The sequence below is a fragment of the Myotis daubentonii genome, chromosome 3 (genome assembly GCF_963259705.1).
Source record: "Myotis daubentonii chromosome 3, mMyoDau2.1, whole genome shotgun sequence".
In the NCBI taxonomy this organism is placed as follows: domain Eukaryota; kingdom Metazoa; phylum Chordata; class Mammalia; order Chiroptera; family Vespertilionidae; genus Myotis; species Myotis daubentonii.
This window is the reverse complement of record NC_081842.1, coordinates 185,542,064-185,560,947: the sequence shown is the minus strand read 5'-3', so window position 1 is coordinate 185,560,947 and position 18,884 is coordinate 185,542,064. Positions and strand designations below refer to the sequence as shown.

Here is an 18,884-nt window from a genome sequence, read left to right as displayed (position 1 = left end):
ACTTTTGCTTCTTTTTTTTCTTCCTTTTCCTGGATCTGGGGAATTTCTGTCTTTTTAAACATTTGTTGGAACTGAACTGAGCTGTCAAGACCATGGATGTGAGCTTCACATCTGGTACTGTACTATCAATGCCGTTCTTGACAACAGGGGCGGGGGTATTCATCTCTGCATTTCACACAGCTTTTAGTGTAAGTCCGTGACCAGAGAGCCCAACCCCTTTGTTCAGAAATGGCACACTGACAGAGATTTTCAGACAAAGTCCTTCTCCAGCTCATATTTGACATCCTGACTTATCTCTACAGAGACACGTTATTTACTTCTCCTCCCTCATAGAGAGCTATGAATTTCCTTTTTCTTTGAATAAAGGCAGTTTTCATAGATTTATATTCAGGTAATATTTGTGAAGCATCTACCTTGTGCCAAGCCCTCTCACATAACTTATCTCCTATAATCTAAATCCCAACATGATATCAGGCCCCTTCACCTGCCCCCCCCCCTTTTTTTTTTCACCTGCCCCTTTTTAAGAATAGTGTCTGATGGGAGATTTGGAAGCCCTTGTCTTAGTGCCTAGATTCAACAGTTCCTTTCACTCACAGGCATTTCACCCACAGGCAGTCCCATTTGGCCCAAAGGCTAATTACAGTGTATGTAATTAGCATTAACCTGACACTTTTTCTGTCTCTCCTTCCTTTGATACTAAACCCTGATCTAACATCAGCTACCTTTCAGGAATCACCTGTGGGTTCATATCCATTCTGGGTGGAGTCTTGGCTATTTGAAACAAAGATCATGTGAGAGTAAGCCAGCCTCTAGAAGTCAGAGTGCTGGTTCATTTTTCTGGCTAGCAGGGAGTTTGCCGAATTCCCCTTCTTTTTGTTTCAACTCTTGTCAAAAATATTTTTAATTGTGTGACTATTCTTTCCTATCAGTAAAATCTTCTGAACATAATTTAATATCATGTTGTTTTGATTAAGAGTCTTTCATTGCCCCCAGGGTCATCCATCTGAACACTTCTTTTTGTGTGATAAATGCTAAAGGGGAGATACTTGTCAGGAAAGCATCTATTGTCCCTGGTACATTACCTAAAATAGATTCTTCTTTCTGTTTCTTCTTAAGCAATACTTGATAGTTACTTTTTATTTATCAAGAAAGAATCACCTTCCTTTCTTGGAAAGACATAAGAAAAGTAGGGCTCAAATTAGTTCCGTTTTTTTTTTTTTTCATTTATTGAGGTTTGTTATTGAAATGTATAAGAACTGTCATTTGTAATAACTTATTTTATAGGACAAACCAAAAGAAGTTAAAAACAAAAGGCACTCATTTGAGAACTGGTTGGTTTTCTTTATGAAAGAGTGCAGCTTTGTAACTGGTCCTTTCTGCTTTGTGGACTGCTGAAATCCCTGTGTACACTTTGTGAATGTCCACGTGCCTCACCCTCCTAACAGAGGCATTGTTTCACGTCACTTGAACAATTTGATAATATTGTCTCTGAAATCAGAAGACACTATTAAAGCCTGTGTGGGCTTTGGAGCCAGATGGTCTTGGGATCTGAGACCTCTGGACATCATGTCCTTGCTTGTAAATGGCAGTGATAATGCTTACCTGTAGGATTGTTTGGGGGAGTCGATGAGAAGATAAAAATAAACACTCAGGCATAACAACAACAAAAAGAGAAATATGTACTATTAACTAGATGGTAGCAATCTTTTCACAATGTATATGGATATCAAGTCATCATGATGTATACTTGAAATATCTCACAATCCTGTCAATTATACCTCAATAAAGTTGGAGTGAGGAGAGAAATTAAGCACTCAGTACGGTAACTGGCACACAGTAAGCACTAAAAAATGGTAACTATTCTTGATACTGTTCATTTGATTATTGCATTCATTCATCCATTCAACATAAATTTATTGAAAGCCTACTATGTGCCAGACATTGGTCATATCAGATTAATAAGACCCCTGTTCCTGCCTTAAGGAACTTAGGGCCCATTGAGAAATGCATTTGGTTCAGTGAGCTTGTATTGAATACCCACCATGGGCCAAGTGCTGTGCTTGTTGCCATCTTGATGCCACATGATGAGTTCTCAACCTCTGGGAAATCACATCTACTTAGGAAGCCAGTATGTAGCCTCTGGAAATAACCAAGTACTGTCTCAATATAATTTTAAATACTTTAGGAATTCAGAATCAGTAAGGCTGGGTCCTGTCTTTTTTAATAGTGTTTATTGTTGGCAGAGAGCAGACACACTCAAAATTTCAGATGTCTAATGACTCCTAAGGCCCTGCCAGAGGTATGGAGAGATCTCATCTATGCAACTGAGCACAGATTCTGCTTAGAAACAGCATTGACAGTCCAGGTTGATATCAACAATCCCTGGCCTCCTGGCAGTGATGGCCATAAACTCAGTGGCAGTCCACTTTCCTGAAGGGATGGATGCTCATGCTGTCCCGTCCGCCTGGAGTGTTCTTCTCTGTCTTTTGCCTGTTACCTTCTAGAGTCTTTTCAAATTAGTCTCAGCTCAGGTATATCCTCCAGAAACCCTCTCTCCTTCTCACTGTCATGACACCTAACCAGTACTTTAAGACTATCACTGTTGATTCATACAGACCATGAATTCCTTGCTTCTTCTTTGGTCCTCGCTTTCCAAATCTGTGGAAGAAGAGACCTGAAAATGATTGATACTTAAGTCCTTTCCAAGACTGCAATTCTGTGATGTAACAGATATAGTCTGACAGACACACCAAGTTAGAAGATAGGAATGGGATAATTTGGGGTATATATTGGAATTAAATGGCAAGAATGAGAACTTAGAGATAGTACTAGAACATATTGAGCCTCTCTAGAATATATTGAGCCTCTCTAGAGTATATTGAGCCTTTCTCGAAGTCTCGGGCACACTGTGCTCTGTCAGGGCAGGTGTTTAGTACACAGATGAGCACGTATTCTGAAAACCGGGGCACAGCTGAAAGGGGTATGCGTCTGGCTATTATTCTCTGGCCAAATAACTTTGGGTTTGTTACTTCTCTTTTCTGGGACTCAGTTTCTCCTTCTGTAGAAAGGCTTGCTTCAGAGGTTGCAAAGATTTAAATAATGATGTATGTAAAGTGCTTGGCCTATAGTAGGTTCTTAATAAATATACTTTATTATCCTTATTTTCTCAATTAAAAATCAGAATAAACTGAAACAAGTTGTGAGCATGGGTCTAAATCAGCGATTCTCAACCTGTGGGTCGAGACCCCTTTTGGGGGGTCGAACAACCCTTTCGTAGGTGTTGCCTAAGACCATCGGAAAGCACATATATAATTACATATTGTTTTTGTGATTAATCACTATGCTTTAATTATGTTCAATTTGTAACAATGAAATTGGGGGTCACCACAACATGAGGAACTGTATTAAAGGGTCGCGGCATTAGGAAGGTTGAGAACCACTGGTCTAAATAAATGTAATTTAGAATCTTTGAATCTTAACATTAGAAGGGATCTTATGGACCCATCTTGCTAACTGCTGTAGCATCTTCCTGATAAAATGTAGGTCTGCATTCACATTTGCCATAATTCTAGTCATGGGGCAGCCTCACATGGCAGCCCACACCCTCATAAAATCATTATTAAAAAGTTCTTACTTTGGCCAAAGAAAAATCTACTCCCTCTTCTATTGCGTGATTCTTGCCTTCTCCCTGAGGCCCCCACAGAGTAATCTATCCCTGCCTTTTTATGACAGCCTTTCAAATATTGGAAGGGACCTTGAGCACCTCGAGAGTCTTCTGTCCTTCATTCTACAGCCCACGAGTCTTTCAGATGTGTCTCATGGGATCTGGTTCTATACCTCTTACCAGCATCTAGACACAGGTGATACCCTGGTGGAAGATTTTGCCACTCTTCCTGGTGCCTTTCTGTTTGGTGTATGGGTAATTGAGGTTGATTAAGAGGGTGTAAATAGATAATATTCATTCATTCAACCAACAGACATTTACTGGATGTCCAAAAAATATCACAGACCTTGGGCATTCAGAGATGAATAAAATACCATTTTGGCCTCTACTTCCTCTTATCTAGTGAGGATTAGAGACACATTAAGAGATCATTTTGAAAAGATGTGTCAGTGAGAGTGTTTACCTGATCTGTAAGGCCGAGGGGAGGCACTAAAATGATTGCCGCACGTCTTCCTTAGCAGCATTGTAGAATCAGCTTGAAAAAACAAGGGATGGTCCTTTCCTCTTTTCAATCATTTGACAAATGCTATGGTAAGTGGCCCTCACATTCACTTGTGCCATTGCTCCAACATGCCAAGCATGCTCCTGCCTCAGGGCCTTTGCACATGAGATTCCCTCTGTCTGGAATGACCTTCCCTCAGATGGGGTGGGGGGACTGGCTACCTCCTTTCCCTCAGGTCTCTGCTCTCAGGTCACCTTAGTAGTGAGGCCTTACCTTACCACTGTGTTAAAAAATTGTAACTTCACCCCCCCTCCCCCCACCACACACACACTGCCTTTCCCTTTTCTCCCTAGAATTCAGCATCATCTGACAAACTTTATAATTTTTTATGTGTTCCTTATCCTACTCCCTCATTCCAAATCTGATGGCAAAAACCAAGTATTTTTTGTTCTCTGCTATATTCCTAGTGAATATGCCTGGCACATAATAAATGCTCAATAAATGTCTACAGGATAAGTTAATATAGTGCGTGAATTCAGCCTCAGGAATGGAATCCCATCCTTTGATGAGGGAACCTTATCAAAATTCTAATCTTTCTTCGAAGCCCAACTTAAAAGCCCCCACCTCCAGGAAGCCTTCCCTACTCTGCTCAGTTAAAATCAGTCTCCACCTCCTCTCTGTTCCTATATACAGCTTTAAAAGAAAAATCTCTGGTATATTTATTGTTTTTGCTGAACTATAATTATCCTATATAATAAAGAGCTAATATGCTAATTAGACCAGACGGCAGAACGACCTTCTGAAACAACCTTCTGGAATGACCTTTCAGAACGACCACTGGGTGGGGGGCAGGGGGTGAGGCTGTGAGTCAGACAGGGCCATGAGGGCCGAGGCAGCCAGGGCCGCAAAGACCTGCTCTTGCACAAATTTTGTGCATCAGGCCTCTAGTTTCTTATATTTGTCTTTCCCTTCAACATAATAAATCCCCTTGGTTATTTTGGGGCCCACTCATAGTATCTACCATGTAGGAGATGCCAGTTATATGTGCTCCAAGGTAAAAGAAAAGCATCAAAAGCATTCTTCACCTTCAAGGAGGCTGGACCTCACTGAGGAGATAGCATCCTCTCGGGCAATAGTGTAAGGGGCTGGGAGAAGGAAGAAAAGGAACCATCTACTGAGCATCTGTTATAAACCAGGTACTTTACCTGCATTATCACTTTTAATCCTTCTAATAACTCCATAAAAATAATATTAAGTCCATTTTACAGATGAGATCACTGCGACAGAAAGGGGCAAAGTAAGAATGCAAAATTTGGGGATGAAAAGAAATAGCAAATATTAAGAAATACTGAGAGCTTTCCCATCAGTGCTTCCCTTCCCTGTGACTCTGGGTAAGATGTGTAGGTGCAGGGAGGTTCATTTAACTTTGCCAGGGTCACACAGCAATAGGCTGAAGCTGCAGTTCTTACAGGTCCCCAGGTGATGCCAGTGATGCTGGTGTAGGGACATACTTAGAGCAGTAAGACTTTAAGCAGCAACTGTGTGAACTACTAACAGAAAATCAATCTTCTGACTAGTTGGCTTTACGAACACTGAGTTTGCAGGAAAAAAAGTCAAGACTCAGCCAAACAGATGTAAACTCTCACAGAAAAGGGGTGGCATAGGGCAGACCCGTGGGTGCACCCGCATCTCAAAGCAGCCCTGTCAATGTGAAGGAGGGAAGGAGATCCCAACACAGGGTTTGTGCCTCCCCTTGAGTTCTTACCTGATGCCCGACACTCTGCTGTGCCTTGGCACAGAGGCCAGACCCCATGGAGAGAAAGCGTGAGCTGCAAAATCACACAGACCTGGGTCCATGCAGGTCCTAGCCCTGGAGCCTACTTCCTGTTTGACTTGGGCAGGTTAACACTTTTTTTTTTTTTTTAATATATTTTATTGATTTTTCAGAGAGGAAGGGAGAGAGATAGAGAGAGTTAGAAACATCGATGAGAGAGAAACATCGATCAGCTGCCTCCTGCACATCCCCCACCGGGGATGTGCCCGCAACCCAGGTACATGCCCTTGACCGGAATCAAACCCGGGACCTCTCAGTCCGCAGGCTGACGCTCTATCCACTGAGCCAAACCGGTTTTGGCAGGTTAACACTTCTTAGCCTCGCTTCCCGTATCTGCACAATGGGCCTTGTGTACCCATTTCACACAGGATTATATTAGGTCCTCTTACTAGGCCATTTAGCATAGTGCCTGGCATAAAATAGGCACTGAGTAAATTGTAGCAGTTCTTCGTCCACATGCTAATATAGTTAATCCTCACAGTGATCCTTTGATTGTGAGGATAAGGGATTATCCCTGTTTTCCAGATAAGGGAACAGGCTGATGAAGCTTAAATGACTTAACCAGCGTTATACAGAAAATACGGTTTTGAGCCCCCACCCCGCTGCCCGCACACACGTATGCAGTAACAGCCGCAGAGCTCGCTGCCCTCCTTGGGGTGAGTTCAGGTAGATTTCAAGGCAGCTGACAGCCAGGAAAGCCCTCGGGACTGGCAGGAGGGAGTCCTGGGATGTGGAGTTGGCTTCGGTTAACCCAGCATGTGGATTACCGCCACACAGGTGATCTTGAGGTGACTGGGGATTTTATCATGTGCTTTGAGAACAGAATTTCAGCCTGAGCTAGGGGTTCTAACATCCACAAAAATTCCTTACTCAACTCAGAAGTTTTCATCAACAGCAGCTACCCATCTGGCAGCCCCCCTCGGGGGCTTTGCAGATGAGGGAAGTAACTGTGAGGTTTCTGGAGGATGACGCTTTTTGAAGACAGAAAGAGCAAGCTGTGCAGGTTAGCAGTGCAGAAATGCTGAGGTTCCTTCTGGCCAGCCCTGCAAGGGGACGGACAGCTTCTCTGCTGCTGCCATCAGCCATGAGGATGTCACATTCGGAATCCTGCTGTCATAACCCCCATGACCTCAAAGGCAAGGGACAACAACTTCTGTCCTGAATGACTGGGAAAATGAGGGGTTATATCAGCTATGGTGGTCACACTCCCTAGAGTTTAAGTACAAATTAAAAATGCTTAACGCAAACTATCAGCGATAATCTGCTTTTTCTTAGGTGATTCAGAAAAGCCTCAGAGGTATTTCAGGGCCTCAAAATAGTTGTCAATAACATTTTAGTTCAAATGGAGTAACTGTGGTTATCGCAATGGATACCAGATTTGGAGTCAAAGGCTCTAGACCGGGTCAAACTATGGCCCAAAAGACAAATTGAGCCCACTGCCTGTTTTTCTAAATAAAGTTTTATTGGAACACAGACACTCATTTGTTTCCATGTCGTCTGTGGCTACTTTCATGCTACAATGGCAGAGTTGTCATGACAGGGCCTAGAGGACCCACCCATGCTAAACTATTTGCCATCTCACCCTATGTATAAAACAATTTCCCCATCCCCTGATCTAGACTAAGATCCAGCTCTGTAACGTAGGGAAAAGTAGTGTTTTCCCTGCACTTCAGTTTCCACATCTGCAAAATGATGATTATCTCTCCCACAGGCTGTTGTGGGAATTGAATGCGACAGAAGAGGGGGAGAGGGGGGAGCACTTTGGAAACCCAGAGTCTCTGTGGAAGGTGGGCAGGGATGGGTTTTATCGTCCACCTGAACGATACTGCAGAAGCCACCTAGGACATTTTTTGTCTGTGTTGTGTTTTCCAATCATCCCTGATGTTAGCTTATTGTCGTGTTTTCTCCTTTCCCCAAGGACCCGCCCTCTACCTCTTCTCCCCCCAAACATAAAAACATCTGGTCATATGCTTCCAGAATTAAAGAATTAGTACAGATGTGTTTATCTATTCTTTCACGTAGCCAGTATTTGTTGAGTACCCTCTATGTTCAAAGATGCAAACTTTTATAAGCTAGTTTTTAGGGAGAGAAGTGGTTGACGTCTGAGGGGAGAAGTTAGGTGTACAAATCATTATAGCAGAATAGAGATTTCGCCACGTCATACTAGGAGGACATGGCATGTGTTTGTGTTGTGCATGTGCGATTTACAAAAACAGAAATACTCATGTTCAGATTTAAGAAAAGCTTGGTAAGAAAAAAACCTGTTTACTACAAAACCCAACTGAAATGCCTTAAAATGTAGGCATTATGTGTGAAAGTTTTCCTTGGAAACTACATTCTAATTTTAAGTTGCTATCCCAAACTACCAAGAGTGCATGTCCTCTCATGGGTGGTCATTGGAGACCCCCCCCCCCTTTGCCCATGTTCTGGACTGTCAAGGACTGGTTACATGTAAGGGCTGTAGGTTACCTGGGCTTCAAAAAGCCAGGTTCTCACCATAGTTTCTGAATTTTGGAGGCAGTCTTTATTTCATAATATCTTACCTCTTTATTGATTTATTTTTTCTTTATTGTTAATTCAACAAACATTAACTTCAGTAATTTAATTTTTTATTTGTTCAACTTGCTATCAAAATTAATTCATTAATTGAGAACAAAAATTGAGTTTAATTTTCTGTTCTGAAATACTGCCGCCATACCTATATAGTCAAATCTTGCCATAGCTAATAAGAAAGAAGACGCATTTATTTGGGTGGGGGGGGTGCGGCGGGGGGAAGAGAGAAAGAATAATATAAGGACCGACCATATCTATGTTTGGGTCCTACACATACACTTAGCTCTAGGCTCTTGACTGGGTCCCTTGGACCTTCCCAGCATGGTGGCTCTCTTGGTCCCCATGGATATAGTGCTGGCATTTTTGTGCATATGTTTCATCTATATTTTTCTATGTACATTTAAATACGGAACTGCAAACCCACAACCTATCGCCAATATATGGCCACCAAAACACAAAAATTCTTCTTTATTTTACTCTCCCCCACTACTAAAAGAATTTTGAAAGAAATGGGTCTTTGGATTTTATATTTTCTACCTAGGGATTTAGTCCTCTAAAGACTGTTGTAAAGAGGGTCTTTAGTTCCATAGAGCACTTTTTATTAGACTTAGCAGGACTCCTGTGATGGCAAGAGGCCCGTGAAGCAGCCTGTTTGGGAACTAGGTTAACCACAGGTAGTTTCACTGGGCTGCCAGCTTATCTCATAGCTTTCAATTCACAAGCAAGCTTTCCACTTCTGCCCTCCTCTTGTTCAATGCAGTGTTCTGTTTAAAGTTTGCAATTCGTTATTTCATATCAAGGAGTATCTCCAATCGTTTTTCCTCTTGCTTTCTAAAAGGATATTCATCTGGTTTTTACTTGTCCTAGAACACCCTCTTTCTTGATATTAAGCACAGTCTCTCTCTCTAAAGCTAGAGCACATAATGATAATACTGTCGTCAAGTACTAAGGTGATGGTGGGTTTGGGACTGATACAGGCAGGGGGAGAGCTATGACTCAGGAGTCCTTTTCCTTCGCTTGATCTTCAGAACCTTCCCAAGACCTGAGAGTGTTTCTTCCTCCTGAAACAAAGGTCCACAATCTATAATAATAAAAGCATAACATGCTAATTAGACCGGACAGCCAAACTACCTTCTGGACGAAGCCGGGGCTGGGAGGGCTGAGGCAGCCGGAGCTGCAATGGGCCAAGGCAGCCAGGGCTGCAAGGGGCTTGGCCCATGCACAAATTTCGTGCATCGGGCCTCTAATAAAGATAAAATATCGAATGTATAACAATCATAGCCTCTCTACTATTTATTTCAGATTTCTGTAAACATATGAATAATTAGAAAGAAAGAGAGTGTATCAGGGAACATGCATCACTGGTAGGCATGATAAATTCCTCCACATATATTCCATCACTGTGATGAATTATGAACTATTTGGATTTAGGTTCAATGTTTGCAGTTAAGTGGTGAGTGTTTTGTCTATATTTTTTCATTTTACTTTTACACAAAGTATTTAGTGGGACAGGCTGACTGTCTGACTCATTTCCTAGAACTCATACCTGAGGTTTATCATTGAGAGTATTGCTTTTTGAAATGCCCTTTGAAGCAGCCCAACTTGGTGCATGACCGTTGAACATAAATAACTGTAAAAATATTTTAGTACAGTCATTTTTAAGGCTTCTCTTATATACAAGATAGATAGGACTAATAAATTTGCATGGTGAAAATGGAAATTTGCATGATGAAAATGAATTTAATTAGGTAAATTTAGTTAGGCTTGTTGAGGTGAAGCCAAATTTAAGATAAATGATATTTTTAAACCAATGAAATTAGTCTCTTTTACTTTTTTGATTTGCAGAAAATTTTGTGGGATGTGTGGCAAGGTCTTGTAATTCACACACACCTCTCTCTCACATTTACTCTTCTGTGTACACACTCACAGACAGACACACACCACAATCACAGTGAAAGGGGAAGAGAAGGGTCCCAGTGGCTGGAGGCTGCTCGGCATTCTCTCCTCCTTTTTCAGTTACTAATTCTGGCTGGTGAAGGGCATATCTGGAAAAGTTTGCCCCTTCCCCTGTCTTTTCCTATTCTAACTCTGTTATTCCAAAACACAAAGGAATGTGCTAATGGAAAGAATTGTCATTTGGGGGACAAAAAATAATGCATTTGCGTTTCCTTATGATTCTCTTTGTTTCCATCCTATAAAGGATAACAAAGTCACCCACTTTCTGATCCAGAACCCAACTTGTTTTCCCAGGTTCCCTCCTACAACCGACACAAACACAGACATTTACCAGCAAAACAGAAGCTGTTGGAAAGATTTTTTGGCTGCTGAAATGGGCTCCTGTCACCAGGACATGGCAGGCTTTTTGTTGTATTGTCTCTTAGCCCCGGCCGCTGTACTCCAAAGGGAGCTTTATGTAATCAGTCCTCCCTGACGTGTGATGTCCTGTCATTTTCCTCCCCTTCGGCTCTGCAGCCGCCCACAAATCAATAGCATTGCCTGGGAAGTTTCAGCTGGTTTTGCAGCCACCCTGAGCTCTGTGTTTCTTAAAGGCTATGTCAGTAAATGTAAAGTTTCCTAATGATATTTCTGGCTGATGGCACATGGCAGAGCTGATGGACTATTTATAATCAGTGGCACGATCGCAAACACATTATTTTTATTTCACTTAGGGGGGGAGCCCTGTCACTTGCCACCTCTCTTTGCAGACAAGTGGATGCCGTCTCCACCCCAAGGAGCTAAATTCTCTTAGAAGAATGTGCCTGCACACACCCCCTTTGAGTTAGGAGCTCCTCAGTCCTTTCCAATAGAACCCACCCCTCTTTTATGATTATTGGGCTGGGGGAATGATGGAGGCAATGAATTATTTGCAGCGACTGCTTAAAATTCTGGCCATGCCTTCACTATAATGTCTCCTCCAATCTTTGCTGCTCAGCTCCTGCTGCATTCCTCTGGGTGTGGGTGTGGCTGGCGTGACGGAGGCAGCAGACACAGCTCCTACATCCAGCGCTTGCCCCAGTTTTACAGGACTAAGCATAGCAGAGCTGTCTTTTGTTGAGCAGCTACTATGTTCTAAGCAATGTATTGGGTAGACATTTTATATACAATATCTCATCAACCCTCTCAAACCTTTTTGTGGCAAGTGCCACAAACTTTGGAGACAAGTCATTTAATCTCCTATTTCGCCCACATCTCTGAGATGTCACGCTGCTTACAGGGAAATTCCCGGGACTCCAGTTCAGTTCTCTCTAACAAATGACACTTGTTCTCCATCCACTACCCTGTCCTGCCTCTTCTCCACTAAGAGGACATTGGTGTATATATGGTGTGGATGTGCAGGAGTGCTTACCCATTCCCACCTTGGGCAGCTCCATGAGCTCAAAAACTTACCAGAATGAAACATGAAAGAATTTGAAATTTCTCAACCTGAGGGTAAATCCTGATATAACAGGAACCATATACTAGGAGGGTTTGGATTCACTGCAATAGGAAGTGTTACCTCTATAAAGATATTGAGCGCTTTCTCTCTCTCTCTCTTTCTCTCTCTCTCTCTCTTTTTAAAAATGTTTCCACAGGACAGAGTTTAGGGTATGGATTCGTTAACTATATTGATCCAAAGGATGCAGAGAAAGCCATCAACACTTTAAATGGACTCAGACTCCAGACCAAAACCATAAAGGTAAGAGGTGATATTCTGGCTCCTGATTGGGGAGGCACTGGTTGATTTCATCCCTTTGTTCTAATAAATAAAGGCCATGAGGAAGCTGGAGGTGATGCTCTTTATTTATTCAGAGGACATTTCCTGGGGACACAGATCATTACGGAAGAGTGAAGTGAGGGCTGAGCACAGGGAGGGAACATGAGTGGTGGATGTCAGGGATGAGTACCCCACATGGAAGGCCTGTGAGCCTGAGTCTGCAGAGATGGCCAGAATTGAGCTACGGGAAGAAGCTGAGATAAGAAGCTGTTCCAGGCAGAGGGAACAGCACATGCAACGCTTTGAAAATGTACATAAATATTGTGAGTGAGAACAGCGTATGGACTAGTGTGGCCTACGTTTGGATGGGGGGTGGGGGAGGACAGGGGCCTCATGTGCCAGGCTGAGCAGCTTGGCTTTACCTAAAGGTAGAGAGGACCCTCCTGAGACTTGAAAAGGAAAAATCAGTTATAAAATAAATACACTAGTGAACTGGTATACAAAATCGACAGGAACAAAGGAATGACCAAAAAAGGAACATTCCAGGCATCTGAAAATAATCAGACCAGTAAATAATATCTATGCGAGGGTTAAGGTGAAAAATAACGGTGACCCAGAGCCTGCTCCTCCAGACCAAGGCTTCTGCGGCTGGACTGTCACTCTCAGTTCAGACTTCACCTGATGGGGTCCTTCAGGAGGTGGTGCCATTGGCTTTGAGGCCCCCTCTGACAGCCAGTGGTGACTCCTGAATGGAGCCTACCTCCTCTGCCTCCCTTTCCCGGCCGCCCCACCTAGCATCCTGTTTGGGGGCAGCTGCCAGCCAATTAATGAGCCCCATTCTTCATAGCCTATTAAACCAGGGGGGGTGTCTCCTGGGCACTCTGATCCTCACAACAGCAAGCCTGACACAAAGTAGGACAAAAGAGAAACCTCTCCCAGAATGGAAATCTATAGATGGCACCAGCTCTCTGTCTGAAAACACACAACCAGAACTTCTTAGTTCAACAGAGCTGCTTCTCCCACAGTCAGGCTGACAGGGGAGACTAGTGGTGTAAGAGCATCTTACCATAGCTGGGAGGCAACCAAAACAAAACTTTCTTTTTGGGGAATATATTATGTGACTGTCTTTCCTTTCTTCCTTCCTTTCTTTTTTTTTTTTTTTTTTTTTTTTTTTTTTTGATCCTTTGTGACTGGCTTTATTCACTTAGCATAATGCTTTCAGGGTTCATCCATGTTATAGCATGTATTCATAGTTTTTATTGCCAAAAGATATGACATTGCATGGGTATACTGCATTTTATTTACCATTCATCAGCTGATGGACATGTGGGTTGTTTCCACCTTTTGAGTATTATGAATACTGGATGCTACTGCTGTGAGCATTTGTTTACAAGTTTGGTGTGGACATGTGCTCTCATTTCTCATGAGTGTGTACTTAGAGGTGGAGTTGTTGGGTCATATGGAAGCTCTGACATTTTGAGGACGGGCCAGACTCTTTGTCAAAGGGGCTGTACCATTTTTCATTTTCATCCTCCATCCCTCCCTCTCTCTCTCCACTTCCCCCTCCCTCCTTACTTCCTCCCTCCTTCCTCCCTCCCTCCCTCCCTTCCTTCCTCCCTCACTCACTCACTCCCTTCCTTCCTTCCTTCCTTTCTTCAGCAGCTTTACTTTTCTTTCTTTCTTTTTTTAAAAATATATTTCTTTATTGATTTCAGAGAGGGAGGGAGAAGGAGAGAGAGAGAGAAACGTCAATGATGAGGAAGAATCATTGATCGGCTGCCTCCCGCACACCCCCTACTGGGGATCCAGCCCACAACTCAGGCATGTGCCCTTGGCCCGAATCGAACCTGGGACCCTTCAGTCTGCAGGCTGATGCTCTATCCACTGAGCCAAGCCGGCCAGGGCAGGTTTACTTTTCTAATTGAGTTTAGCTTATTTCTAAAGATGATTAGAAATTATCTTTCCTGATCTCATACAGCCTGTGGTACACAAAGACCCCAAAATAGGCCTGATTCAGGTTGCTTCAGTCTTGGCTTAGAATCAATCCCTATGAGTTCTCTAAGGAGGAAATAATTGAGTGTTGCTTAAATACAGGGTAGTCCTCTGAGAGGTAGGAGAATTAATTTCTTTCAAAAGAAAAACATACCTATTTTTGTGCTTTAAGTAAAGATGGGATGCTCCTGTCACCTGACTTTGTGATGAGGCCACACCAGGTTGAGAGCTGTATTTGTGGTTTGGATTGATTTTTCTGTGCTATCCAATTCAGTATTAGAATGTCAGACGTTTACTCTTCCCTTGATGGGCACCCTGACCTTGAAGCGAGAAAGATACTTTTCTTCCCTGCAGTTTTCTTGAAATCCAAACTTCCCCAAGAGCTTCTCCAAGAGCTTAGGCTCAAATCATCAGCCATCCATTCTGTGTGGTTTGTTGTTAAGTGATCCCTGAAGCTGTAGGCATTTCCCAAAAGACTGAGTGAACCCAGCTTTTCTGATCTCAGAATGCACCCCTGGCCCATCATACCGTCAGAAGTAGTGCTTTGTCTAAGTGGATCTTGGCAACGAGGAACATTGATTATTTTCTTTCTGTGAAGAGCCAGTCTCCCTCCTTTCCTTCCCTATATTCCTCCCCCTACCCCTCACCCACCCTCTGCTCTCCCAGCATCAAAACGCTGCCAACACATTTGCACCCAGCAGTAACGTGGGCTTCCAAGCCACTGTAGGATTCAAAATGCATGATGCCACGGCTAAATCAATAATTTCCATTCTCTACAACGAATGAAAGTTTAATGTGCAAACCTGGGGATTTCAGCCCTTTCATTAAAGCAGTTTATTTGCCATACTAAAAATTAAGTTTGAGTGATAGGTTCCTTTATTAACTTTTCCTCCCTTTCCTACAGGGACACACTGTTTAAGGTAAAAATCATATTAAAGGGGAGAGGAAAAGCAAACCTTTTTCATGTGCTGTTAATAGTCTCATCATTTATTAATTTTTAAAAATTGCTTTTCTGCCTTTCGGGCCTCTGTTTACTTCTCCTGCTTCAGTTTGCTTTGATAAGTGACACGAGATTTATCTCTCTAACTCCATGCAGGAGTAGGAAACTTGTCTATCTGGGGGGAAAAATGTTATCTTAAAATATGCATTACAGATATCTCCTTGGAACCATTTAGTACAGTGGTTCTCAACCTTCTGGCCCTTTAAATATAGTTCCTCATGTTGTGACCCAACCATAAAATTATTTTCGTTGCTACTTCATAATTGTAATGTTGCTACTGTTATGAATTGTAATGTAAATATCTGATAGGCAGGATGGTCTTAGGCGACCCCTGTGAAAGGGTCATTACCGCCAAAGGGGTCGCGACCCACAGGTTGAGAATCACTGATCTAGTACATGTTTGCAAACTTTAGTCAAGTTAGTCCCTCCTTCTCACATTTATGGAGCATATTTGGAGTGCTTCATGCAAAACACACTACTTTAAATGTAATGCACAACCTAGATGCGGGCAAACCGAGTCCACCCTTATGCCTTGAAGATTAATGCCTAACAGCTAGAGTCAGAGATAGTTCTGGAAAGTGGGAAGTGGGGAGTGGAGGCTGTAGTGAGCTGTGGCACAGGAGAGAGGGCAGCTTTTCTTTAGCTACTGCTGATGGTCTAAGCCTAGATTGCTGCCAGATCTTCCGTTTGTTCAATAGAAACTGAAATCTAGATTTTTTTTTTCAATGCCAAGTCTCCCAATTTCTAGAGATTGGATACCAACTCAAAACATTTTAAAGCATTCTGTAGGTAGGCGAAACATCACTTAGTATTTGACCTGTGGACAAACAACAGTTGGAAGCCTCTGAACTCAAATTTAAATACACAAGCTCTGTTTTGCTGATTGGAAGTGAATGACTCATTACTGGGCTACTAGGAGAAGGTGCCCACAAATGATGGTTCCCCAAATATTTGTTTCCCGTTTATTAAGTGGATGTAATGTGACTGTGTGAATACTGAGGGTGTGTGGAGGGCAAGGCCAGGCATTTGTCCTCAAGAAAAATACAATGACACAGACACAGCATCAAAGCAGAGAAAGAGTGTGATTCCTAAGTCAGCCACCATGACCAGCGTGGATGACTGCAGATTACTTGCCTACCTGGAAAAACAAGCATCTTCTTTGGAAGCATGGATTACAGAGATCTCCTCGGAACCATGTAGTACACGTTTGCAAACATGGGACTGCAGAGCAATTATTCTTTGGATTGCAACCTCGTTAGTGGGGGGACAGTGGCCAGGTTCCCAGCCCTCATCTTGGAGAGCAGGCTCAGAGGGATGGAGTGACTTGTCCAAAGCCACACACGTGGCCAGCAGTGGAACTGAGTTAGCATCCAGAGGCTCTGTGAAGCGCTCTGTCAGAAGAGGAGCTGCTTCATATGTGACCATGAGCTTGAAAGGAAATAATAACAACAGTAATGCTCCCTGACACTGAATATTTACTCTGGTCTATCTCCTTCACATGTTCGATCCCATTTAAACCTTGAAACATCCTGGGGCTAGGTGCTTTACGCAGATCAGCTCCAATTCTTAAAATAACCCTGTAGGGAGGTGCTCTCTATACAAATGAGAAAACTGAGGCCCAAAGAGGTTAAGAGACTTACTGAGGATCACACCATTGGTAGTGAGATTTGGAGTAACAACAACATAGAAATGTTTTAAAGGGGGCATTGGCAGAAGATCATACATGTTGGAATGTTGCCCTGCCTGTTTGTTCAGTGGCACGTGCCTTCTGTGAGGGTGTGGGTGTGCATTTGGCCTTGCACACACACGAGTTATACTCCCTGGCATGGGAAGGAGATATAAAAAGCAAACAAGTGGATTGTGTGGCTCTTGCAGGCTCTTGAGTAAACAGACTCGTGATTCAGGGCTTCTGCCATCAACCTGAGCGCTGACCTGACTTCAGCTCATTCCTTCTCAGACCCCTGCTTCCCAGGCAGTGCCCCAGCGATTCTCCCATCGCTCCACGCCAGGCAGTCATGGGCTTGCATTGCCAACCCGCCAGGGCAGCCTGGCGCCTCACTGAAGAAACGGAGTCTTTTCTCAACATTTCAACCCTGAACCCAGTGGAGATGATTTTCCCCACTTAGGGCTTTGGGGATGCTGTTTGTTTAGTTCTCCACCCCGCCCCCCAACTCGGCTCCAACATAGATCACTTTAGACCAGTGGTTCTCAACCTTCCTAATGCCACAACCCTTTAATACAGTTCCTCATGTTGTGGTGACCCCCAATTTCATTGTTACAAATTGAACATAATTAAAGCATAGTGATTAATCACAAAAACAATATGTAATTATATATGTGTTTTCCAATGGTCTTAGGTGACCCCTGTGAAAGGGTCGTTCGACCCCCAAAGGGGTCGCGACCCATAGGTTGAGAACTGCTGCTTTAGATTCTGGAAAGCATTGGGTGAAGTGGCTCTGGAGTCTAGAAAATGATGTCCAGTACTCCTGGACCCCACACCGATGCCTGTCCCAGTCCTGGACCTCTCCATGGGCTCCAAAAGAGCAGCCTCTGAATTTGCAATGTAAATCCTGCCTCTCGTTAAGCACGCTATCAAATCCAAGGGCAGTGCCCCAGGTCTCAGGTTAATTAGGAACAAAGAAAATCAGATGGCTCTGTGGTACTTCAAAAGAGGGATATGTTTATCCAAAGTTTGGGTACACATTCAAGTTACACTGAGACCCTTCAGCAAAAAGTGATTGCAAATTGGATTTGAGGGTTTGGAATTCTTCCCGCCAAAACGTTCACAGTAATAGGACCTCTGTTTAGACTTTAACCCATGTTTGAGGAGCAGGATTAGGGAAGTGTTCGCTGCTGCCTCTGGAAGCTCTTGTCTTATAGGGAACACAGACATGCCAAGGACCAACTCTATGTAGTGAGACCGGGTGGTCATGCGGCTACAGGGTTCCCATTTGGCTTGGAGGGGCTGTGGGAAGTAGGGAGCGAAGCAAGCAAGGGAACTGTACAAGGAAGTAGGTTGCTGAGCAAGAGAGGGAGCTGGTCAAAGTAAAGTTCTAAGAAGGTTCACTGGGGCTGCTTGTTGAATGAAACCAGCAGCTTGCAGGCTGTTGTGGTAGGTTTTTGTCAGCATGAGGCATTGGTTTTTCATAAGCTCTCCTGGGAGCTTTTTTACTCACTTTAAAAGCAAGACACGCTTATTGAAGAATTATTTGGAAAATGTATTATCTTATAATGAAGGCAGTATCAGCCATTCCCAACTCAACGTGGTTACCATCTTTATATATTTCCTTCCTTTTTTCATTGAGTTGCATGTTTGCAAATGGTTTTATGTCTTGTCTTTTACTAATAATTGCATTAAGCGATCACTCAAATTATAAAATTATGACTCTAAGTAAAACAGTCACAGAGCACAGCTCTTGTCCAAACTGGAGGTGTGAGTGATTTCAGGGATGAGGTGAGAAAAGGGCTGTTTCTGCCACTCAGTGAACCCAGGAGGGTTGGCACTCAGTCGGGAAATGGGGTGAGAGAGTAAGAAGACGCTTTATTGTGAGGCAGGAGCCCAGTTCAAGGGGGGAGCAGGACTAGAGAAGGGGAAGGCTTTTCAAAAGGAACCATCTCCCTTCTCCTGGAAGGAGAGGGAGAGCG

General features: G+C 43.2%; 1 protein-coding gene across 7 annotated transcripts in view; it reads left to right on the top strand.

The window, feature by feature from the left end:
• The window catches only part of ELAVL4 (ELAV like RNA binding protein 4), a 143,447-nt gene that overhangs the window by 105,401 nt on the left and 19,162 nt on the right, over window positions 1–18,884 (top strand). For all 7 annotated transcript variants that reach the window (XM_059689612.1, XM_059689614.1, XM_059689607.1 and 4 more), the window contains one exon: window positions 12,126–12,229. In XM_059689612.1, coding sequence (XP_059545595.1) covers window positions 12,126–12,229 — 104 coding nt within the window. The remainder of the gene's footprint in view (window positions 1–12,125; window positions 12,230–18,884) is intronic.